The sequence below is a fragment of the Drosophila elegans genome, unplaced genomic scaffold (assembly GCF_018152505.1).
Source record: "Drosophila elegans isolate 14027-0461.03 unplaced genomic scaffold, ASM1815250v1 contig_349, whole genome shotgun sequence".
NCBI lineage: Eukaryota > Metazoa > Arthropoda > Insecta > Diptera > Drosophilidae > Drosophila > Drosophila elegans.
In genome coordinates, this window is record NW_024545729.1 from 214,506 (window position 1) to 240,544 (window position 26,039).

Genomic DNA, 26,039 nt, shown 5'->3' on the forward strand with positions numbered 1-26,039 from the left:
TCGGACATGGCTAGATCGACTCGGCTATTGATAATGATCAAGAATATATATACTTTATATGGGCGAAAACTCAACGAGTAACGGGTATAAATAGATCATGGAGAAAAATAAAAAAACTTATTCCGTCGAAAAACCATTCTGGGAAATACAATTCACTAGAAGTTCATTTTCAGAAGACAGCCATTGCTAGATCGACTAGGGTAATTATGCTGACAATATAGGTGGAAACATATAAAATGCACTTATTCCTTTTGATCAAAACTATTACAGACGGTATTATTATTTCAGTCAGAAGTTTGCAACGCAAACCTATAAAGATATATATTCAGCAGAGAGTCGATCTAGTCATGTCCGTCTGACCGTCCGTCCGTCCGTCTAGTCTCTCAGTTTTAAAGCTATCTGCATGAAACTTCCCCAAAATCTGTCTTTATGTTCTATCTAAGTCGGATGAAGCCATATCGGTCGACTATAGCATATAGCTCCCATTGGAATAATCGGAAAAATAAATGGAAAAAATAATTTTTTTTTAGTTCTTCGACGTATAGTAATTGTTAAATATTCCAGAATTTCGGTTTAAATTTCTTTAAAATAAGTCGACTATTTTATATAGCTCCCATGGAAACAACCAAAATATAAAAAAAATATAACAAAATATGTTACTTCTCATTTTTTTAATGTTTTTTAAAATTCTTTTTGACAAATTAATAATTTGAAAACGATATCATATAGCTGCCATAGGAACGATCGAAAAATTAAGCTGAAAATCATCATAGCCTCAATGTTTTAAAACATATACGCATATAAATCGAAACTTAGATGTTTTAAAGAGTATTTAATTTTTTCAAGAGCAGCATACTTATATTTCGGTTTGTCGAAGGTTTTTCTTTTAATAATATGATTATTTCTAAGGAGCTATAAGATAAAGTCCGATTTTGATGAAATTTAAACAGCAAAGCTATAATTTGTTTTATTTATTTTTCCGTTTCTTCCTGTGTGAGGTCTATGCTACAGTCGTCCGATCCGGCTCGTTCCGACTAATATACTACATGCAACAGGATGAAAACTTATGGGAAAGTGTTATGCAGATTACTTAATAACCCTATAACTTCTAAAATAATAGTTTGATCTAGAATTTTGTGTCTACCTATTGATATGACCGAAAGGTAGCTAAAAGCTGGAGATTTGGGGTTTGAAATGCAGATTGGAGTTTATTTCAAACTTTAACGCCCACAAATCGTTTAAGACTGTCCCGTCACTCTGAGACAAGTTGGACCTTAGCTATTTGACACTTTGTGTGTGTTTCGGTAATACTATCGGTAAACGTATTATTATAGAAGTTATAAAGTTATTAAGGGTTCGCGTGGTTCTTATTAAATTCTATAACATCTCTAGATCATTGCTTCCGCTTGGCTGCAGCTCTGCCGGTGATCGCTGATGTAGAGTGACAGAACGAAAAAACTGTTAGCGGGAGGTTGGGGTGCTGCACGCTCTTTGCTTCTAGAGTTGACTATGCAGTTCGACAGATGGCGCCACCTAAACTGCGATTGTTTTGTAGGTATATATTTAGTCAGAAATTTGTTAGCAGAGTAACGGTTATCTTATAGTCGACTATAGCCTCTATTTAGAACCCGCCTGTTAAACACCAGGTCTCTGCTCTTGTAGTTTTCGAGGTCTTCACGTTTTAACGGACAGGAATCCTGGTAAAGAAAGCATATACTTATAGTGTTGGTAACGATTCCTTTTACATGTTTCATACCTTTCAAGGAATGCAAATACCTCTTCACTCTACCAGCAAAGGGTATACAAAATTTGGTGCCAATAACTTCCCCTCCAAGTGGGAACGGCGTTATGAGTTATAAAAACGGAAAAACCATATGGAACCATATATATTTCAAAATAAAAACCGTAATTTTCTTTTGCGAAAAAAGGAGAGTGAGGACACATAATTTCATTTGCAATGCTGCATAAAATTGTTTATATGCTATTTTTTACCCATACAATTTGTCTTGTTTTATTTTTAAGTATAGTACTTCGGACATTTTTTGAAACGAGGAGAGCTAAACGTGATTTTAGACATAATGGCAATAATGACTAGACTTTTCCACAGATTACTTTCCGCCCCTACGATTAAGCACTTGTTTTTTTGCCGTCCTTACAAATTTACCCACCATAATGTGTATATAAAGTTTTTTGCTAAGATATATAAGTTTATGTTTGGTCAAAGATATTAAATTAATATTCCCGTTGAAACAGCTTAGAAAAAGTATAAAGGTATTTTTTTTTAATTTATTAACTTAAAAGGGTCACGACTACATCTATCCGTTATGCGCTTCTGCTGTTACACTTCCTATATTGATACACATTAACCTACAAACACCCAAAACGCAGTTGGTATTCAGATTTAATATAGTTTTCTGTCATATATATTTGTTTACTTTATTTTGTACTCACTATTTCGAAATCTTCAGTATAGTTCTATATTTACAGGGAGTACTATACTAGTTTTTCTTCTTTGATACATTAGCAACCGCTGCCTCTGTGTGAAAGGTTCAAAACAAGACTTTCTCTGTTGCAAATTTAAATTGATCAGAATAATAATTTAATAAATAAAATAACATAATGTAAATGCAAAACGCTCAAACAATCTGCCACCAAACATTTTGGTTATATTTGTTTTAGTTAAATATTGGTTTTAGTTAAATTTGTTTATTGTAAATTGAGTTAAATAAAGTTATTTGTCTGTTATTCGAAATTATTTCTCAACGAAGTTATAATTTTATTTTATTTATTATTCTGATTGAACGGACAGACAGTCATGGCAGGATCGATCTAATGCCGAACAAGAATATATATACTCTATAGAGTCGGAAATATCCCCGTCACTGCATTGTAAATTTTCGATAAAATTATAACCTTTGGAAGGGCATTAATATCGAAAAGTTATATCAGCGCATACCTTTCAAAGGAACGATCGAAATTTTGTGTATATTTTATTTTTGAAATGTGTATCAGTACATGTAGTGACGATGAGCACCGGTAACCGTGCGCAAGGAGCCTACTATATATAGCCGCAGTATTCGAAGTCATCTAAGAATAGTCCGATCTTGTTATAATATAAAAATCAAAAGGTATCACTTTTATAAAAGTTTGTGTATACTAAGAGTTTTAAAATTTCATTTCGGAGAAAGTGATAAAAAATGTTTATCTTAAACTGAAGCTTTTGGAGCCGGTGGAGCAAAGTTTTTTTTATGACGTGGTTGTATTCTGGCATTAAATACGCGTCCAACGACACCACAATTATCTCAATGCGATACTCCGTTAAATAGATATACAATAAACTAGACAAATACAGCATTTTTGAAATGAGAACGTTTTTCCGTTTTTGGTTTGTATGTGCGTTTAGCGGGATTTAGATTTAGATTTCACATGCCCCCAACTTCCAAACGTCTAAAGCTACGGTTACGTGCTATATATCGGTTAGAAGGTATTTTTAATGGCAACTCTTGATATAGTGTAACACATTTTTCTCTAAAAATTCGCTTTTGAAACTTATTCAGCGTTTAAAAATGCAAACCATTTCATGTTTTTTAATTAGCGTTTTATGCTTATTTGAATGAGCAGAAATCTGTGCAAGTCCAATTCGATTATGTAAAATTCTTATTGGACTTAATACTTAGAGGACAGAACTTTGTTCTTCGGTTTTTTCATATACTTGTCATTTGGGAACAACTCCTAGACATGGTGCTGACGTACTTTTATAAAAAAATGGATTGTAGTCCTATACAAATTAAAAACAAAAAAAGGAAGCCAACTTCAAAAAGCCCAAGTTTGTATACCCTTGCAGCTTTTGAAAAAAATATTTTTTTTTTTTTTGATTTTTTAAAAAATTGCAGCTATAATGATTTTCAGCTCATTTTTTCGATCTTTTTTTTTATAGCCCCGATTGTTTCCATGGAATCTTTCTGATATATTCGTCCAATTTTAATCAAACTTAAAAATAAAACTAACAAAAAAATTTAAAAACAGCCAAGTTATAATTTTTTTTCCTTTTTTCAAGATTGTTCCAATGGGAGCTATATGATATAGTCGTTCGAACAGTCTTGTTTCGACTTATATTTGACCTGAAATAGAAAGTTTACTTTTGGAAAATTTTCTGCAGACAGATTTAAATCTGAGAGACTAGTTTGGGTAGAAACGGCAAGGAGGAAATATATATACTTTATAGAGTCGGAAATGTCTCTTCCACTGCGTTTGAAACTTTTGAATGAATTAAAAAAAAACAAAAACTTCTTATATCAAACACAAAACCTCTTGACGAGGTAAAAGTAACGTGCCGATCGCACCATCTACTCCAAAAACTTCTGATTTCACATTTTGTGACTACTATTGTTTATTTGACCAAAAAAAAATTACTTTATTTTTATTTAATTTGTTTTCTACCGCAATGTTTCAGTAAATAAGTACTACGATTTTGACAAAAAACAATTTTTTAAGTATTGAAAAAACCAAGAATTGCATTAAATCCCCTTCCAATAAGACTTTAATTCACGGGTTCCATTGATTCGATGAATGATTCGATCATCACCTTCAGTTCGTGCTCTACTTTCTGTAGACAAAACTTTTTTATAATTTTCTTTATGGCAGGACATATTTTTATAAAAAATTGTTATTCTATTTAGAATTATTCTGTGGTAAGCCGATCAATACCGCAGTCACTAAATTACAGACTGTAACTGTAACATGATTAATATAACTGATGTAGGCATGTAATATTTTACCAAATATTTTTTTATTTGTTTCTGTCTCTTATATCTGGTTAGTCCGTTTCCGGACTAGTCTTTTATTAGGTACAATTTAAGACCAGCTATAGAAATTTATAATTGTTTTCAAATTAAAAAAATTGAAATTAAGACCATGCAGAACAAAATATTACCAAAATGCTTCAAACCAGGGCTGTGAACCGATCCAAACCCAATGCTCTAGCTTATGTAAAAAATCCTCACAAGGATTTGTTTGCAAACCTGAAACCATACTCCTGTATAACTAACTATCCGTAATGTGAACACGAATTTGGGTTGAATCCTAGTTTACGTGCTAGCCAAACAATTTCGGTGTTCAAAGCCCTGGTAAAACACATATATATAAGCAATATCATTGAATTGGCTGATTATGTATTTCATAATATCGGTACATCTTGCATACTATTATTATATAATATGTTTTTCGCGAAACTTCGCGTTTATCCCACACCCAGTGGCATGCCTTGGGGCGTGAGGAGCAGGCGAAGTATTACGAGTTGGCGCGAAGGGAGCGACAACTGCACATGCAAATGTATCCCGATTGGAGCTCTCGTACAAATGCCTCTCGAGGCAAAAAACGGAAGCGGAAGCAAGATACCAACGACGGAGGTTAGATACATTTTCTTAAATTATTCTACGAATTAAAATCAGTATATATAACGACAGAAAAGATCAATTAAATATTAACATAGTTATTTATGAGAAAATTGATAGAGTCCACATATATTTTCCTTGTTTAATTAATTTCGAAATTTTCATATATGTAAATACTACTTACTCACTAAAAAATGTGTTATTCATAAATACGCTTTGAAATCAGAGTCAAAATAGTAAAAATATATTGGAAAAATAGATTGGCAGCCACATATGGTAGTATATGTATGTACATACAAACTTGTCGGTATTCAAAATTCAACAAAAACCTGATTCTAAATCTTTTAGGAAACATTTGTCTATATAAAGTATTTTATTAAAGTAATTTTTAGTGGCATGAATTTTCCTAGCATCCTAAAAAATTATTATAGTGCATGTTGAAAAACTAGTGTAGTAATCGATAATTAACAGTTTAAAGTAGCATAACAACTTTTGCATGTGTTTTCAAGTATGCATAAGTTTTATTTGTTTATTTAAGTTAAGTATGTCAAATAAGTTTAAAGAATTATAAAACAAAAATTTTGTTTTGTAATCGCAATCATCAATCATGATTTTGTAAAAATAATTTAACGCAGAGATAACCCATATTAGATATTGTTCATAATCACATCAACTTGTAACCGATATATAGCTTATTAACATTATTAACAGAAATAATTGAGATTATATTATTATATTAAATTGGCCTTTGTTTTCCTAGGTAATAATATGAAAAAATGTCGAGCCCGTTTTGGACTGGATCAACAGAATCAATGGTGCAAACCATGCAGGTATGTTTTAGCTTTTTTGGAGTACGTTGTTTTGTACTTTAATTGACTTAAAAACGTTGCTGCAAAGGACGTGTTACAAGATTCACGCAAGCATTTTCCACTCCGATGGCATTAAAAACTTCAATTTAAATTCAATTTAATTTTTAATTTTTCTAAAATTTTTTTTACTGATATGCATTGTGTGCTTATTATTGAGAGCATTACCGACTGAGCCATAGAATTAGATGCTGTTGTACGTAATAAAAATTATTTTTATCAAATTACTTTGTGTGAACCGCACTACAATTACGATGCAGAGAAAATATTTGCTTTAGAATAATATATATTATTTCTATATCGTGTCCCCTTCGTGTAAAAATAAATGGTATATTCAATTTGTTTAAATGTATGTAATATGATTAAGAAGACTTTGTTTTTGGATCCAATATTAAAGCCAACCAAATCTCTCCAATTTTAAAAAAGAAAAATGTATGGAATTTTAAGTTGTAAAATAAACATTGATAAATTACCATACATTTTCTTCTTAGAGAACAATCTAGAAAAGGGCAGAACAGTGTTGTCTCCAAATTTTAATTCATAATTTTGCTTAGTTCTTCCATGTATGTATATTATTAAATTAGTTGCTTTTGAGTTATTTGAGGCTGTCATAAACTGCCAAGCTTTTTCGTCATAAATTAATTAAGAACTCATACACTACAGTAAAGTTCGAATTTAAGTACTTTTTTATTCTGTTTATTATATTTTTGTCAGCTTCTGCTATCGCTAGAATTCCAAATTCAAATAACTACAAGAGTATTTGAGCATAGAGCGAGAGTGACTTAACAGACTGCGTTCTAACTTAACAGTAACGAGTAATATTGGGAGAGTAAGATACTGCTCTATTTACAACAGCTTTTATCAGCTGTAGCTCCGAACATCCTCCCCCTATTGAAAGATCTGGGCTTTTAACACGGGACTCAACGGAAAGGTTGCAAAACTTGGTAGCCGCTCTTCTTATTTTTCTAGTCGCGACTCGAACAACGCCATATGCTCTTGGGATGACTTCGGCGACTCTTGCTATAGGCCATTTCAGCGCTGGTAGGCCTTCATCCATGACGTTCATCCTGTTTCTCTTGACCGATGGTCCCGTTGAGCACCACTTGGCACGCTGTTGAATTACTTTCAAGTACTCTTCACTCCATCTTTTCCAAAAGGCTTGCCGGATGAACTTAGCTGTCAACAACAACAAGAGCTGGCTCAGCAAACATAAAGAGAGGTCGCCCAATTGAAAAGTGTGCTGGAGTAAGGACACCAAGATCGCCAGGATTATCTTAAAGTGGTGCAAGAGTACGGGAGTTAGCTATTGCCTGGATTTGACATATCACGGTGCGAAGCTCAGGACAGCTGATCCCAACGAGCGATACAAATGGTGCTTAGCCATTTATACGGCAACCTTCCATAACGCTCCGAAATGAGGCGAGCGAGGAGGTATAAAACACCAATCAAAACTCCTTGTCAGGTAATAATCATGTACTTTCTCTTGGTGCTACTGGCTTCCAAACAGTTGCGGTAATGCCTTCAACTCGTTCCTAGCCCCAACAATATTGGACACATTGTCAGACCAAATGCAGCGTGGTGATCCGCGCGTGGCGACACTTAGAAATTCAGCAGTTAAAAGATCCTTGACAAGCTCCATCCGTTGGTGGCAAAATAAATGAAGACGCTTTTATAGCATTTTGTTGTTGCTTTTGCACAAACGCTATTTTTCTGCAGATCAGCCATAATATATTTGACGAGACGAGGTCTTGCTCTACAACAAATTATTGATTTTAGGCCAATTTAGACCAATAATCGGCCAAGCGAATAAGAGGTGGCATTGATTGTAGACCTGCGTGCCGAGCCTCAATACTGAGAGTGGTGTTCCGAAGTCGACAGCCTAAACGAATTAATCAATGTTCATTTAAAAAGGAAGGAAGGCTGCTCGAAGGTTCTATCGCCTGGAACTAACTGTGCCTTTTGAACTTTTCGCATGAATACGAACTATGTGCCGAACATTGTATCTGAATCCAAGAGACATATCAGAACAGGAAGACTTTGTTCTGGAAGACACGGCTTAGGTCACTTGCTCTTTTCCTGATGTAGAAAAGATGGCCCACGCATCCATAAGTTTGAGGGGTATTGCTTTGCTCCTGGCAGCAAAACATGGCGCGGAAATTCCCCTCAGAAACTGCCTTGCAAAACTCCGACCATGCTGTTTCCAACGATTGTGGTTAACTTTCATCCTGTTGCAACTTGTGCCTCTACATTCTTTGCAATATTATTTTTTTACTTTACTTTACTGCTAAAGTGGGCCCGACTAGCCCTAGTGGTTCGAAAAATCTTGCTATGGCAACACTGAGTGCTTGTGTGGCTTCCATATTCAATATGACGGGAAAATATGAATAAAAGCCTATCTCGATGTGGTTCCCATACCAGTCCAAGAGTGTTTGTTGTGTCCGTTGGGAATACGACGGAAAACATCTGATGAATTAGTGCACCACTTTCTAATTCGAAAATTTCCAAGCTTTAAAAGACCAATAGTCTGGTGGATGATTTCTAAGACTCCGAATATCATAACGTCCATACAAAAATCACGTAAGATTATGGCTGAACTCAGGGGTCAAGAAGCACATTTACCCACCGCTAACTTGCACAGATAAAAAATGATGCTGGTTTTGTTCCGTATGTTACTGTGCCCAATTTGAAAACCTGAGCATACTGGGTTGGGGAATTCCGCCAAATGATAAACTTTAACATGGAATCAGGAGGAGCAACGCGTACACAACGGTACTTTTTACAAATGTCGCCTGTAGGAGTCACGTCAAAGGCGCGAAACCAAGTGAGGGCTATGAAGAGCTCAGCATGAATTGTAGATGAAGTGGTTGCAGATTCCAAAATACAACCCCCTTCTTTTAATTATTAAAATATTAACATTGGTATAAGGGCTTTTTAAACTATTGAATAAGAATCACCCAACAAGATAATATCATGTAACGAAACGAATAACTGCTTTTCGCACTGGAGCTTCTCCATTGACATCCATGCAATTTGCATTGTATTTCCCAGAATCGAGCTTCGAGCTCGTCCAATGGAGAGCCACCAAGCTCTTACGATAATCGAAGAGTTACGATAAACGCCGAATGTTTTGGGACCTGCTGGCCACCACCAAAAACAATCAAACCGAGATGGGTCTGTGTAAGAATCAGCAAATCAATGGCCTGCGGCACAAAAAATGAGGGATTAGCTTTCTGAATTGAATGTTCGATGGATTGACAATGACAAATGCGTAAAAGGTTTATTGGTTTTTGTTAAAGTTGGTTGGCGAAGCGAGCTGTCCGGAATGAAATTGAAATCCAGAGACCAAAAGCGTACGCAAACTGCACTGACGACTAATACCGACTCATGCGAATATGGAGATACATGGGTTTACGGAGCGGATGGCGAGGAGGCGAGGCGAGGATGACGAAGCGGATAACGAGACTGATGACGACGTGTAAGCCCTCAACCTCGCAGTTGAAGATTTCACTCGCTCGAACCCAAATATTTCACTTAATATGAGCCTGTAGAATAGGACAATTATTATCAAATTGCTTTTCATGAATTGATTGATATCGTGATGTATTTCCAACGAATTTTCTTAAGGCAAGCGGGATTTATTGGCCAAAACTATAATTGACTGCGTGTTACCAATGATGGCTACAAACGTCGAAATTTTAATTGAATTTAATACAACATAACCAAGATTAAAATAATTTTGTATTCACGACTAGGGAGTTTTTAAAGTGCCTTTTAATTTATGATATAAAAATTCAATTAAATAAAACGAAAATCGCGAGTGAACATCTTTTGTGTGCACTGGTTTCCTAAAGCCTTTTCCTCGCAAAGGCCAATATGGTCCTTAGCTCTCCGGATGGTTAAATATAAATCTAGCGCACACCGCGTAACAGGTGTGTCGAAGTCGTTGAGGATCGAGGTGCAAGTAATTCTCCCGGCGTCCTTCTAGAGGCATCTTCTAGCAATGCCAGAACCGGGGAGACCAGTCTTCTTCTGGGAGCTGGGCAGTTACAGAAAAGATGTTCCAAAAACTTCTTCGTCCCAGCATTATCGTATTCCTGCAACTGCCATTGTTGGTGATGCTAAGTTTAACTGACCCGGTAAAATTCCCAGTCCTAACTCTCTCATTGCGTTCCTGGCACATGATTTTTGAGATATTTGCCTAGCACTTCTGCCCGTTTCTTCAGAGAACTTTAGGGAGTTGGGCACGTCCTTTGTCATTTGTCAGTCCTAAGCCATCCTTTGCTAGTACGTCTTCGGTCTCGTTGCCATCAATGCCCTGGTGACGCACTATCTTAGTAGTGCTAAGGTTGTCTAGTGCTTCCTTGTTTACCAGTACATTTTTGGATATTTTCACTGCATGGCTGTCTACAAAAAAGTTGACCACGTCATGTGGACGTTCTGTTTTCTGTGCGACCTCCACTGCTTTCCTGATGGCAAAGATTTCTGCCTGGAAGCCTATAGGATAGCCTGATCTCTGGATCTGTGCAGTATAATCCCGCTCCTACTCTTCCTTGCATTTTGGAGCGTTCGGTGTATAAAAAAAGCTGCTCTTTCGACTTCTGAGGGAGTTTGAGGGATCATCTAGTCGGTTGTACTGACCAAGTCCCGGCCTATTGAACTGTGCCCAAATCCTTGCAGCGACATAGTGCCTGTTGCATGAAGGCGTTGAGCTTCCTTACCTTCGATCAGGTAACCAGGATATATAGGGGGTCGATTCCGAGTATAGTTCCGAGTGTTTTTGTGGGGGTTGACCTCAGCGCCCCCGTGATGCAGAGCATTGCTTGCCGCAAACTGTTATTTTCAGGGCTCTCCTCTTGAAGCTCTTGACTAAGTCATAACCCACCATAATCCATAGTAGGGGTGGGAGGTCACCTCCTTGTAGTTTGCCTCTGTGTGTCCCCTTCACCAGAAAGGTGGTGCCCCATTCTAATTGTACGCGTCCGCAACTTAGAAGGTATCTTATCCAGAGGTTGTTGGCGGGGTGCGTGTTGGTCGCTTCTAAGCGGTCCATTATCGCGTCTGTGCTTACGTTGTTGAATGCGCCGGATATTTATTTTTTTTCTATCAGTGGACTCAGAATTGCAACTAGCTGCAAGAGAATTTTGCGTTTGCAATTTAATGACGAGAAATATTAAGAGTGAAAGACTGCTCTATTTACAAAAGTAAAATTTGTACATGTATGTACGTTGAAGTCCCGTTCATGTTTATGTTGGCTTAAAGTCGCGACTTTAATTTACTTGAAATATAAGACGACACTTAACCTCTTCGATTTAACTAAATTTTTTATTATTATGTAGAAAGTTCGTAAGTAAAAGAAAATATTTTTGTTTCTGGCAAAAATAAAATTTTACAACTTGAACATAGGCAAAAGGATGACATCTGTTTTTGCCTGTTACATACATTTTTACAAAGATATACTCCGAGGTTTTGATGTCTTGCGTGAATTTTGTTTATGTTAAGTGATATTCTTATTGAGAAATTGTTATGCACCTATTAGAACAATTACGAAATTCTCCACATTTTAGCCCAAGAACATAGGTTTACACCGTTATATTTACTATAAAGTGTATCAGTATAAGCAAGACGACAAATATTATTTATTGCACGAAATGAAACCCTATATAGAATACCTCATATGTCCTTTCGAGCCACATCGTACTTGACTTTTTTGTTTGCCATTCTTCTTTATACCTTTTAACTGTTTTTTAATTGGGGTAATATGACCTTACTTGACGCAAAAACTAGGACTGTAAATAGATAAAAACTTTTTTTATTTTTTACATATTTTGTTTAGTTTAAACTAATATCGATAAGTGATACAAAAATAATGATATCACAACCTATAAGAAGAAAACCACTTTAGAAATAAAATGTAAATAACAACGAAGGTGGGTTTAGCCTTCAAGTGACTTTTGAAGCAAGGACAATATCCAACCACTTGCCAAAATGAAAGCGCAGGGAAGAAATATGAATTCGAGTGGATGAGTTGCAAAAAGCAACAATTATATTTATGAACACTGTAAGGCCTTGGGAGATGTTCATTTTGCTGTCAGGAAACAAACGCAGTCTAAAAACTAGTAAAACAAGCTTTCGCACGACGCATAGAAATATATTCTTATCTAAGGGGTATTCTGGTCTAGACGCTTGGGTTTTGGGCATTTTTTAAAGTAATTATGTTTTTTATTGTCATTTAAAGAATACAAAAAAAAAATAAAAAGAAATACAAAATTTTCCGAGATACAGGCCGGTGGAGTGCGACATCGTTTACATGATTTCAACACTTGTAGAGATCGGAAAAAAATCAAGCAAAATTTTCATTTAATAAGTTTAATAAGTTACAAAAAAATTGTTTTAATAGAACTTAAAATATCATGTCAACCATCTCAAAAAAAAATTGTTTCGAGAAAAACGCGTTTTAAGCTTAGGAAATATTTATAATGTCTCGGACGCCTAGTCATAAAATCAGCTGTTTGTCGATTTAAAAAAAATTTTTTTGAAAGTTTAGACTTTTAAAATAGGCTAAAAAATAAAAAGCAAATTTTTTTAATTTTCTAGATCAGAATATCCCCTTAGGACTTATAGCGGATTCCACTTGCACATTTCTCACATTCTGTCAAACGTTTTCGGAACAAAAAACAAAGCAAACTTCGGCAAGTCGAAATTTACATACCCTTGCAGCTTTAACAAAAGCCAAATTTTCAAAAAAAAAAGTGTATATTTCGATGCATTTTCCGATCGTTTGTTTATAAAATTAAAATTTTAAAATTTAACCAAAATTCAAAATTAATTAAAATTTTAAAAAAGTTAATCGCTATATACTTTAAAACAAAGATGCTATAATTCTGAGTTTTTCTGATTCGGAACGTTGTGGCCCAATTAAATACCTGCAAACGAAATAGGACTTTTAAAAAAGTTTTATTCCGATAGCTTAAAAACTGAGAGACAAGTTTGCGTAGAAACGGACGGACGGAGAGACGCACATGGCTAGATCGACTTTGATGTTGATAAACAATATATTATAGATGTCTTCTGATATAGTAAGTCGCAAGCTTTTGAAAGGTTTCTACTGCAAAAGTATAAAAAGGGTTTAAAAACTCATTCGCCTCGAAAATATTTATTGAAAATGGTTTGGTTTAAAAGTTTGTGCTTTGGAATGCATTTTTTTCAAGAGTGTGATTATTCGGTTTAATGCTTGTTTACCATTCACATTTGCCCTAAAATCACAAGAGCTTGCAAATAACAATATTTTTTATCAGCCAATGCGAAGTGTCCGAAAGAAATCCGTCTATTTACAGACACTTTAAAATTGAGTTGGGAACAAACGCATTCATAAGAGTTCTGCTTAACATAGTGTCCTTTTAAAATTTCTTTAAATTTAATTCAGAACACAAAAATCATTGTATGTGTATTACACATTGTGTAATTTAATGATTTTATTATCTGGTTATACTACGTAATAATTGGGTTCACATCTTCGATCTATTTCTATTTCTCGCATGTATGCAAAAAAACTATTTTGGACACCTATTTTAAGCAGTAATTTTTTAAAAATAGTTTTGCAGTGAGCGCATCCTTGTTGTTACTGAGGAACGAAATTGTGAGCTGAACACATGGTCAAGCGAAACGAAGAAATTGTGTGCAATATATTTTATTTTGTAAATTTGCAGACTGCGTTCCAAAATTCAACTGACTGAAAAGTGAAAAATGTAATGGAATCCGACCATTAGATAGATCCCGACTGCCCTTTCAGATCGTCAAAAAACTCAATACGCTTTTTTTTAGAGTTAGTGTTTAAAACAAGACCTTAAAAGGGTCCTGCTTAGGCGTCTGGACAAAATTGGGCTTTGATTGTTACGCAACTTTACAACCTTTTAAAATTTGTTAAAAAGTATTCTAAAATTGAACATTTCAATAAATTCTTACATTATTTAAAAAAATTAATTCGTTTTTTAATAATTAAATAATTTTTTTTTAAATCTTTCCGTTTTATATGATTTTCTATAACTGGCGCCAGATGAAATCATTTTGTAAGTTATTTTTACTGCTTACCGTTTATGCAGCCACTTTTAGTTTATTTTTTTTATATATTGTTTTCCGTTTTACCTTTCCCAAATAATTATTTCGTGCAAAGCAAAAATTGGTCCTTGCCTTTCAACGATACAAAAAATATGTTTGTATATGAAACAGATGCATCTCTATCAGAGCTCAGATATCGGTTAAATTTGAACGGATTGATTTTAAATTTTAAAGACGTATTTCTCAAGAGTTAAACGTCAAAACGAAAAAAAACACTTTATACGAAATTGTAAAGCTACAATAGGTGCCAACCCAATAATTCGAGTACCGATATTTGACATAGTTTGCAAGAGCGGGTGCTCCTAAGAAAAAACGAAAAGTTCTTAGAGTTGATCAGTACCAAGGGCTGATAAAAAATTAACCTCGTTATTTACATTTTAAAAACAGTTAATTACATACGTTTTTAATTTTTTGACTTGAGTACCAGTTATCTTTTTGTCGGGCTACTCGACTATAACGGTCTTACGTTTATTTATTTTCAAGTGACCAAAACACATTCACACATATATATGGTATAAAAAATAGCTAAAAATGTTGTTGATCTTTTTTACACTTTTAATACTAATGGTTAATCACATTAATTTTTGACTTTTTATTGACTCTCTTTGGCCAATAATTAAGTCCCAACTTGGGTGTCATTTCATCTGTAAGCAACAATGGCAGCAGCGTTGGCATCACCAGTAGTACAGCAGCCAACAGCATTGGTGTTGGCATGCTGACACCTATTGTAAGTGGCATAGGGGGTACGGTAATGTTGCCCAACTCGTCATCTTCGTCCTCCTCATCATCATCCACCTCGTCTTCTCATACACATGTACAATTGATGTCTACCAGTAATGGAAACGGAGTAGCATCTTTAAATGGCATATCGGTCACAGCTGGAGGAGGTGGTGGTGCAGCAAGCGCATGTTCACAACAGCTGTCGCCTCAGGCCCCACCGACATATGTCAATTTGTAGATCCAGATTAATGAATGCAGCGGCTAAAAAAAAACATCGGACGATCCAGGAATCAATATACTGAACAATTGACGACGAGTTTTTACATCTTAAAATTGCTTCAGCATCCAAACGAGTAAATAACAAATCAAAGAATTAAAACAAAAGCATATCAGGGTTTACAAAATAGCTCCTGTTTATGTATATAGTACTTCAGCCACTATATACATGTACTTATTGCATGAAAAATTATTTATTGATTTATTGGTTGCAAACATTTTAGAGCCAGTTATATTATTTTTTACGTATTGCAAATTTGTACTGCCAGGGTATCACGGCAATATAAAACGTACTTTGTGTTTTCTTTTGGATGCTAGCTTAGAACTAGATACGAGTTTGTTGTGCTTTTCATCATATTAAAATAACCATCTAAAGCTTATTTTAAATTAAATGTCTATATGCCTGTATAAGAATAAAGAACTGACAATTTTATTGTTTATTTAACGAAAGTTTTATGACAGCTATATGATATAGTCATCCAGCTAATATATATTATAGTCGTATTACTATAATATAATTACGTTCAATAATGCCTGATTAATAGCATTTCTACTCAAACACCAAAAAAGAAGCGAACTTTGGCAAGTCGAAGTTTACATACCCTTGCAGCTATTATAAAAATAAAATAAAATTCTATTTAACGACTATATATCTATCTATATGCGTATATGTTTCAAAACACAATAAAGCTACATATGTCGATTTTCCGCTAAGTTCTTCGGTCGTTCCTCCGGCAGCTAAATGATATCGTTGTCCGTTTTAACAAAATTTAAACCGTAATTTTGGAATAATAATCCATTACTCTATAAATTTAAAAGGAGCTATATAATAAAGTCGGCCGATCAGGCTCGTTCCGACTTTTATGCTAATCTAGAAAGCTTTAAATCTGAGAGTATTTTGCATAGAAACCGACGGACAGACAGACGCATAGGAGGACAGACAGACCGAAGAACACACAGACTGACGGACATGGCTAATAGGAGAATTCCTGGTGATGCTGATCAAGAATGTACTTCTTAGGGTTGGAAATGTCTCCTCTACTGCGTTTTGACTGAATTTATAATACCTTCTGCAAGATAAAGAACATTTTCCGATATTCATATAATCTGAGGAATTGCTAATATGGCAACTAAATGGTATGACCTTTTAATACCCATTACTCATAGAGTATAGGGGTATATTGTATTCGTTGAAAAGTGTGTAACAGGTAGAAGATGGGGCTTCCGATCGTATAAAATATATTTAGTCTTGATCGGGTCTGTCCATGCAGAACAAGTTTATTTTAAAACAGGGCCACGGCCACTGTCATGTCACTCTAAAACATGGTTGTGCTTAGTTATTGCGTGTGTTTCGCTCAGTGTTGTCAATGCACTTTGGCATATGGCGCAACATAAAACGCGTATTTAATAGTCGTGAACTCGACTTCTTTTTAATTCGTTTTCCGATCGGGTTACATCGACTCACCTTTTGCACATTTTAAACACAATGAAGAAGGAAATCTTAAGCTGAGATATTTTTGTCAAATGACCCTGTCTTTTTACCACTTCTTTTTTTCTTACAAAATTGTATGATCGGTTTTGTGGGGTGGGCCGAATACTTTAACTCACCTTTTACCCGCCCTAGTTATCTGTTACTCGTAAATTAAAAGGAAAAACTGTATTCGTTGAAAAATATGTTCCAGAGAGAATGAAGCGTTTCCGACCCTGTTAAGGATACATTTTCTTGATAGAGATCAACAGCCGAGTCGATCTAAAATGTCCTTCTGTCTGTCTGTCAAGATCTCGGAAACTTTAATCGCTAAATCCTTTCGCGATTATAGATTGGACGTAGCCACGTTTTTAAATATACTTGCACTGCATAAGAATTACTAAAGTCTGCATGTCAACTCTGAAATCGCTAGCTTTAATAGTCTTCGAGATCTCGACGTTCATACGGACGAACAGTGTGACTCGGCTATTGATCCTGATCAAGAATAATGTTCCTGATCAAGAATATATATTCTTTATGGGGTAGGAAAATCCTCAATCTACCTGGTACATTTTTTCAACTACAATATATAAAATTGTTGTACTCGCGATTTTGCATGAAGCAATGACTTGGTTTATATTTTTTACTAAGGTTTTAGTCTGCAATAGCGTGTTCACTTATGGCAAATTATCACTTGATTTGACAATAATAGAGCGCCGATGACCTCATTTATTTTAAACTCTATGAGATGTGTTTTCAATAATATATATTTATTTTTTGTTAAGATGTATTTTCTTATCCAATAGTTCTAAGCTGTTTTTAGGTACTTTTTTGTTTGGTCCGTTTTAAACATAAAGAGTACCATTTTGTTGTTAAGGCCACGATACCCAGGTTGACAAATTAATGTGAAATAAGAAATAGGCTCTAGGTGATAAATTAATCCTATATTCAAGGTATACCGTTTTTATTAAACATTATACTTTAAAAGTGATAAAATAATATAGGTTTTAAATTATTTTAATACTTTTTTTTATCAATTCCTACATTTTTTAAAATTAAGCTTTGTGAAACCCTGATATCTGCTTTGAACAAGATCTCATTGTTGTTTGTTCTTGTTGTGCGAAGTGATTTATATAAAAAACCGTTTCATTTATACGATTTATTTTTTAATCCTAAGCTATTTTATTGAATTTTAGTGATGTGCATAATTGTGCTTACCTAGTGCTATGAACTGCGATACCTTTATGTTATGAACACAATTTAATTAACCTTCAAGTTAAATTTGATTTTTTTTGTGACGCAGAACTGCAATTTTGTGCCTTGAGCACAATTTACTTTTTAACATAAAACAAATTTAAGCACGATATCTGTTTGAAGTTGTGAATTTTTAGTTCATGTATTATTAAATCGAATCAGTATTATCTAACCTAATGTCATATTTATCATACTTAAATTTCATAATCATAATATTTAGAAGAGAACATAAATGTTTTGTTACTATTTTGTTAGAGCCAGTAAGTGCAGTAAAAAAATTTGTAGTTTGAAAATATTCAGAATGATAGTAATTCGTCTTCTGGTGTTTTCGTCCATATCTAAGTTAAAGTTCATAATTTATTGTAAAGCACTTCTTTGTAAGGCTACAAGCGAAGACAAAAACGATTTTAAAAGTTTCAATCGCTAAAAATATTTGTAAGGGTATGCCAAGAAGCAGGGAATGTAAATAAAAACTATAATTTAAAAAAAAATGGGGCTCATCTAAAGCTTAATAATTATTTTTCTTTATTTTCATATTATAAAATAAAAGAAAATGTTTTTTCATTTTTATTATAAACAAGAAAGAAAGCAAACTTCGGCAAGCCGAAGTTCATATACCCTTGCAGCTATCGCAAGAATTAAATATTTTTGAAAACATTAAAATTATGATTTACTTGCGTATATGTTTAAAAACATTGAAGCTATGACGATTTGCAGCATAATTATTTGATTGTTCTTTTATATATTTTTATTATTTGTATGGGAGCTATATGATATAGTCGTCCGATTTTGATTAAATTTAAACCATAATTCTGAAATATTTAACCATTGCTATATGTCGAAGAACTAAACAAAAAATTAAAAAACAGCAAAGTTATAATTTTTTTTCTATTATTTTTCCGATTGTTCCTATGGGAGCTATATGCTATAGTCGTCCGATTTTGATAAAATTTTAACCATAATTCTGAAATATTTAACCATTGCTTTATGTCGAAGAACAAAACAAAAAATTAAAAAACAGCAAAGTTATAATTTTTTTTCAATTATTTTTCCGATTGTTCCTATGGGAGCTATATGCTATAGTCGTCCGATTTTGATGAAATTTAAACCATAATTCTGAATTATTTAACCATTGCTATATGTCGAAGAACTAAACAAAAAATTAAAAAACAGCAAAGTTATAATTTTTTTTCAATTATTTTTCCGATTGTTCCTATGGGAGCTATATGCTATAGTCGTCCGATCCGGCTCGTTCCGACTTATATACTACCTGCAATAGAAAGACAACTTTTGGGAAAGTTTCATGCAGATAGCTTTAAAACTGAGAGACTAGTTTGCATATAAACGGACGGACAGACGGACGGACAGACGGACGGACAGACGGACATGGCTAGATCGACTCTACTAGTGATGCTGATCAAGAATATATATACTTTATAGGGTCGGAAACGTCTCCTTCACTGCGTTGCAAACTTCTGACTGAAATTATAATACCCTCTGCAAGGGTATAAAAATGAAAATAAAAATGTAATGCAAAACATCGCATACACATTAAGTGTCTTAAGAAACCAAAATATATATATATAACAAAAAAACAACTTTTATTTTTTCTAGAACAAAATTTTAATTTTTATACTTATTTAAAAAAGTTTGATTTAAAAACTAATTAATTTTTATTGTATAAATTTAATAACTTGTTCTTATATTTACCTTTTTTGATTATATTCATTATGCTCCCTGCTAGGAATACCTGAATTTTTAAAAGGCTACACCAGTGTAACTCTTTCAAAAATCAATATTTTCATATAGTTTACAATTCACAAGGTCGTACCAAAAATAAATTTTGAATGGCAGCGTTCTAAAGAGTGACCGCTCCCTATTATTCGTGGGTTACACTGGTATAGCCCCTTAAGGGAGTATTATATGGTTTTTGTTGACATTTTATAAATACAAAAAAATATTAATTTAAAAAAAAACCCACTATTTGCCGACATACATACTTGTGGAGTGCGGTCTTTAAAAAAAAGCTGCGTCCTGGTTGACATGATTTCATGTAAAGATCAGAAAAAAATAAAATCCAAACTAATTCTTCATTGATAAAGAAGTCGCTATCGGTTTGTCCACTTTCCAAAAAATTAAAAATATCAAAACGCCGTCGATTTGAAAACCAAAAATGTTTTTTAACCAATTCTTCGATCTTTTCAACTATTTTTAAAGTACCAATAATCAAATTTTGTTCAAGTCCGAGGAAGACGCGGTAAAAATAAACAAGATATATACCAAATTTCAATGGGTTCAGTAGAACTTGAAATGTCATGTAAACCACCTCAAAAAAAGTAGTTTCGAGAAAAACGCGTTAAAGTCACGTCACAAAATCGGCTGTATCTCCTTATATAATTCAAATTTTGAAAAATCTTTTTAGGAACATATTTTAAAAATTCTATGCATTCAATATAAAAAATAATAAAAAAAAAGGTTTTTTTTTTTAAATTTCTAGACCAGAATACCCCCTTAAGGATACTTAAAAGCAAATGTGGATTTGTCACAAAACCAGAGCTCGCATATAACCGTCAACCGATTTTTCCAATGCAATCTGCATACTGACAAAACAAAATAACATTTTACACGGACATTGCTTGACCGAAACTCTCGCGGTTTTCTGTCCAAGTGCTCGACTCAACAGAATAAACTAACAACAACTCCAGACACACTTTCCATTGAGCGTTCATATCAAAATTGTTTTCAAAAGTCGACTGCGAAATAAACGTCTCCAAAAAGGTTTGTTTTTATTGCGAGCGAAAAGGGAAAAGGAAGAGGCTTGATTAAGACCTTATGTAGGAAAGGAATAAAATACATTTTACAGACAAACATTTTTTTTTATTAAGAACTCATTTAAGCAACTAGCATTAGCAAAGAATATAGGTGTTCTGCTAAGTGCATATGAATCGGAACTAAATTTCGCTGGCACACACACAGAATAACTCGTAACAGAAACACTTTTGTCGAAAGTGACCGATCAAAGTAGTTCCTGAACGACTGAACCAAAAAGACCACAAAAAAAAACTGTCTGCTCAGAGCGGAACATCTATTGAGCGAAAAAACTTTTGAAAGTTTTTGCTCCCGATTCATTCTCAAAGTGTCCGTAGAAGATAGTTTATTTTATTTGCGAGCTCTGCACAAAACTCTAAACTTTAAAACTAGAAATTTTAATAAAATAGGTATTAACCGGACATTTTTTTAAAGTTGCATTACGGCTTTATCTGTTATACCTCTTCGTCATATGAGTTGGTGAAAACATAATCGAATAATATTCATAACAAAACGATCACAGGAAAATTATATTTTTTGACACTTTGACGGCTTCTGTCCTTAAGAGGGTCTTCTACGTTTTACTTTATACAACTTAATGGATTTGAGGGCATACTCTATGCATGCATCTTCACTTTTTCGCTAAGGTTAACCAAAAAAAGAGACAAACTTCGGCAAGCCGAACCTTTGCAGCTTTGCGAAAATTAAATATTCTTTAAAACATCTAAACTTCGAATTGTATGCGTGTATGCTTAAAAACATATCGTTCCTATGGCAGCTATATGAAATCGTTGTCCGACTTGAATAAAATTAAAAGTGTTATTCTGAATTATTTAACCATTAGTACATCCAAAAGAAATGAAACAATTTTTAAATAGAGATGTTACAATTTTTACTTTAATTTTTCAATGGGAAAATACTGATCAGGAATATATGTATATACTTTGAAGAGTCAGAATGTATCAGTTAAAATAAGGATCGAGAACTCAACATTCGTTCGTCCTTTAATGAAAAATATAAGGACTAAAATTTTAATTTTCAATAATTAATCATTTTTTAAGCACTATTTACCTATAAAAAAATATTGCACACTTGTCGCTTTTGAGTTTTAGTAGAAATGCTGTGGCATTCCAAACGCGAAAAATAGTGGAGTTGATCTTGAAAAATGCGACATCTACAACATAATTTAATAAATGCAATAAATAATGTAGTTCCATTTCTAGGCATTATTATAATTTATTTGTTTTTTAATAAGCAGTTTAAACGTTGAAAAATTTTGTATAATCACTTTTACTTTCCATACATTCCAATTGTCAAACATGTTAATCGCATTACTGGATTAAGTCTAATTTTGTTTTTCGCTGCAAGTTACTATTTTAAATTTTAACCTATTATTGCAGGGTATAAATAATTTTAATCTATGTATATGTACTCGTGATCAGCATTGCTGGGAGACCAGATATACGACCGTCTGCCTGTCCGTCCGTTTCTGTGTAAACTAATCTCCCAATTTAAAAGCTCTCTGATTGAAACTTTCTCTAAAAAGTCTTCTTTCTATTGAACTGGCGGGCCGCTTTTTTAATATCATTTTGTGAGCCACTCTGTAATAGGTATATAAGTCGGAACAGTCCGGATCGGACGACTATATCAAATAAATCTCATAAGAAAACTTGCTAAACCAATTTTTTTATGCTAGAAATGGAATTTTTCAACCCAGCCTTGTTTTTCGAAAATTATATTTGTTCATCATACAAAATTATTATAGAAAACTGCGATTTCTGCTGGTTTTTTTAAAATTTGAAGAATTAACTTTTAATGTTATAAAAATATCATTAAAACAACCGGGCAGCTGCAAAAATCTGTTAAGTTGTTGTACATATTCTGTATAAAAAATAACAAAAACAACTTTCGGTTTTTTCACAGAAATTCTTTTTACGATGTTAAACAAAAATAATGTTGTTATCTGTTTTAATAAACATAGTAATTTGGATTAAATTTATAACAAAATTGTATTGTTATATATGCGTTAATGGCATTCTTTCACGTTTGTCGACAGATGCGGTCAAAATAATAACACTTTTTATATACCTCTTTTCAAAAGCAAAAAAGTTGTTTGAAAGCGAATTTTTTTTTGTTTTCTTAAAGGTAACACTATAAACTCGCTAAGACTTATATATATTACTCCATTTTACGTTAACATTAAAACATTTTTATAGTAAATCAACGAAATTTAATAGTATCTTTCTCAAAATTTTCTAAATTTTATTAAATATTTATTTTAAGCTGTGAAAACCCTTTTGGGCTTTCAAACTTTTTTTTTAAGCATTTTATGTGTCCTCAATGCTATTGCTGTGACTGCAACTGTTCCCAGGTTGCTTTTACTCGAATAATTTGTTTAAACGAGATTAACAACTTTAAAAGATTATAAATGATTTTTGATTTTTAAATAAATTTGGCACACAAAAAACCTTAAAGATGATGACAGTTAGGTTGTTTAATTTAACCAAATAAACGTGCACCCTATTGCACAATTGTTATGCCTCTTTTTCATAAAAAAATTCAAATATATAACTTTAACTCATTATCTAATAAATTTCGCTTTGTCACAAAAATCAATAAGCGCGTTGGCTTAAGGTACGGCTTTTTTGCCTCATTGAAGCCAGTTGCTCAAAACCCCAGAGCCCGGGAGTGTTTTAATACGTCTAAAATCTGATATAAATTGGTAAATTTATATTCAAAGCAAGCTTGAATTTTAATATTAGCTTCGTTGTTGTTATTGTTATTATTATGTTCTGTCGTTTAAATGTGTTATTAATGCAAAGAAAATGTATTAGTAGTAAATATTTGTAATGTTTTTTAAGGAAATTATTTTTAAATGTTGAACTAAGTACATTTTTTTTTATTTTACATTAAACATTTTTGTTTCGCAGATTTTAAATATTTACCATGCGTATATTATTAATATCTGAAATATGTAACTTTAAAGAGCGAACATTAATTTTAAGAATAAATTTAATGTTGAAATCAAAATAGCAGTATAGGCATGCAATTAATAAAAATAATAATCATTTTTTTTGTTGTTTATCTGTTTGTGATTTGTAAGGGTACAAACCCTTACTGCATGAATTCCCAAATTTTTTGTGTATATATTATTCGGAATGTTTGAATACTTGCACTTTTAATTATTTGGACTTAAATTTGTTATTATTTAACTTATATCTATTTGTTTCTTATTTTACATAGACGCAAAAAGAAATGCATTCGTTATATGGAAGCTATGAATGAAAATGGACCCACCGAAGACGGGAGCGGTATTGATGATCACGGAAGCCAGCTCAGTGATGACGACGATGATGACTACGATGATGATAAACTGGGCGGAAGTTGTGGAAGCGCTGACGAAACTAATAAAATAGAAGATGACGACACCGAATCCCTTAACCAATCCATGTCTAGCCCAGGCTGTCTTAGTGGATTGTCCAGTTTACAGAGTCCATCGACGACAATGAGCTTGGCAAGCCCAATTAATATGAATACCAACCCAGCAACTAATGTTTTGTTCCCTGCCACCTCTAATGCTCTTTTGATCGTCAGTGCAGATCAGCCTACTACACAACAACGGTCCACATCTACGTCAGGATCGAGTAGTGGTTCAACTAGTAGCATAAGCACTACTCCAAATACCTCAAGTACAGTTTCGCCAGTCACAGCTACGACGGTTCCGCCTCCAAGCTCAGCTCATGAACGAGCCATGATGCTTGGAAATCGATTTAGTCACTTGGGAATGGGGCTAAGTCCTCCAGTAGTTAGCACAGGTAGCAGTAAGCCTGAACCATTTTTCCAGCCGCATTCAACAGTTTGTAATAATGCAATATTTTCATTGCCGTCGATTGGTAATAGTAGTTTAAACCATTCTCCATTGCCAAACATTTCCCGAAACCCCATAGGTGCTAACCCACGGGATGTTAATAATCCCCTAAGCATAAATCAGTTAACTAAAAGACGTGAATATCAAAATGTTGAATCGGTTAAAGCTACTGACTCACAAACAATTGTTGCTCATGCCGCTACGTCCATTATTCATCATGTGGCAGCCCACGGCTACCGCGCGAACCATTCGCTTTTAAGTAACAATTTTAGTCAACATTTCCATCAGCAGTTAACTGACCATATCGAAACAGCCAAAAGAAGTGAGCCGACAATCCTGTCAGTAAGTACACATGCTGTAAACAACAGTGAATGTCATAAAGCATCTGATCCTCAAGCAAAAGCATCTAGCAAGACCCCAGGCGCAGGCGCTTCAGAAACTGGCGTCATTAGCGTTTCATAACAGATCGCATTGGATCTTTACATATAAATATTCATAGTTGTGTGAGAAAATAATTCCAATAATTAAACGTGCAATAATTATTATTCTCGATGTCCCTTCGCCATCTTCTCAAACGAGAGGCCATTAATGTACTAGTGCCAAGATAAAACCTGCAATATTTCTTTTTAAATAATTAATATGAACATAACGATCATAACATAGATCATAGAATTTGTGCACAAATCGTTTACAACAACTCCAATAGAGGCCAACCATAAATATTTCTTAAGATAAAACAGAAATAGACAGACAGACAATGCCAAATAGATCAGAAAATAAAGAGACAGTATACACTGAAGCCAACAATCGATTATCAACATATCGAATTTGGTTAAATTTCATGTCGATTAATGTTTCATTTATTAAATTTAAACAAAAGCGAACCTATATATACAACATTTTACTATACAAAAAATACGGTTTTTATATGACTCATTGTTTGCTTTTATTATTAGTTTGGATCAAGAAAATCAATATTTAAAAACTATTATTTCCAGAAAAAAATTTAAAAAGCCCTAAAGTAATGGTGCGTTAATTTTGTATTTACTTGTTTGTAAGTGTTGCATCGTAACTCTACGAAAATTCACATAACATTTTTCAAAACTCTTCGAAATAATTTTTTTTCTATTTATTTTTACAAAAGGCTTATTTCTTTAACTTTGGAATAACTTATACAATTATACCATAAGAACGTCAACCAAGAATGTGAGCCATTACAAGATTTGAAATTTAAAATGGTATTCCCTCAAAATACTGTATATGTGTAGTAA

General features: G+C 33.5%; 1 protein-coding gene across 6 annotated transcripts in view; it reads left to right on the top strand.

The window, feature by feature from the left end:
• The window catches only part of LOC108135313 (protein pangolin, isoforms A/H/I/S), a 78,742-nt gene extending 53,047 nt beyond the window's left edge, over positions 1-25,695 (top strand). For 3 of the 6 annotated variants that reach the window (XM_041708658.1, XM_017255481.1, XM_017255480.2), the window contains 2 exons: positions 6,154-6,223; positions 24,144-25,695. In XM_041708658.1, coding sequence (XP_041564592.1) covers positions 6,154-6,223; positions 24,144-25,230 — 1,157 coding nt within the window. In that variant the 3' untranslated portion in view covers positions 25,231-25,695. Of the gene's footprint in view, positions 1-5,254; positions 5,409-6,153; positions 6,224-14,995; positions 15,448-24,143 lie in introns of those variants that run through there. The other 3 variants (XM_041708660.1, XM_041708659.1, XM_041708657.1) reach the window with 3 other exon arrangements.
• The last annotated feature ends 344 nt before the right edge of the window (positions 25,696-26,039 follow it).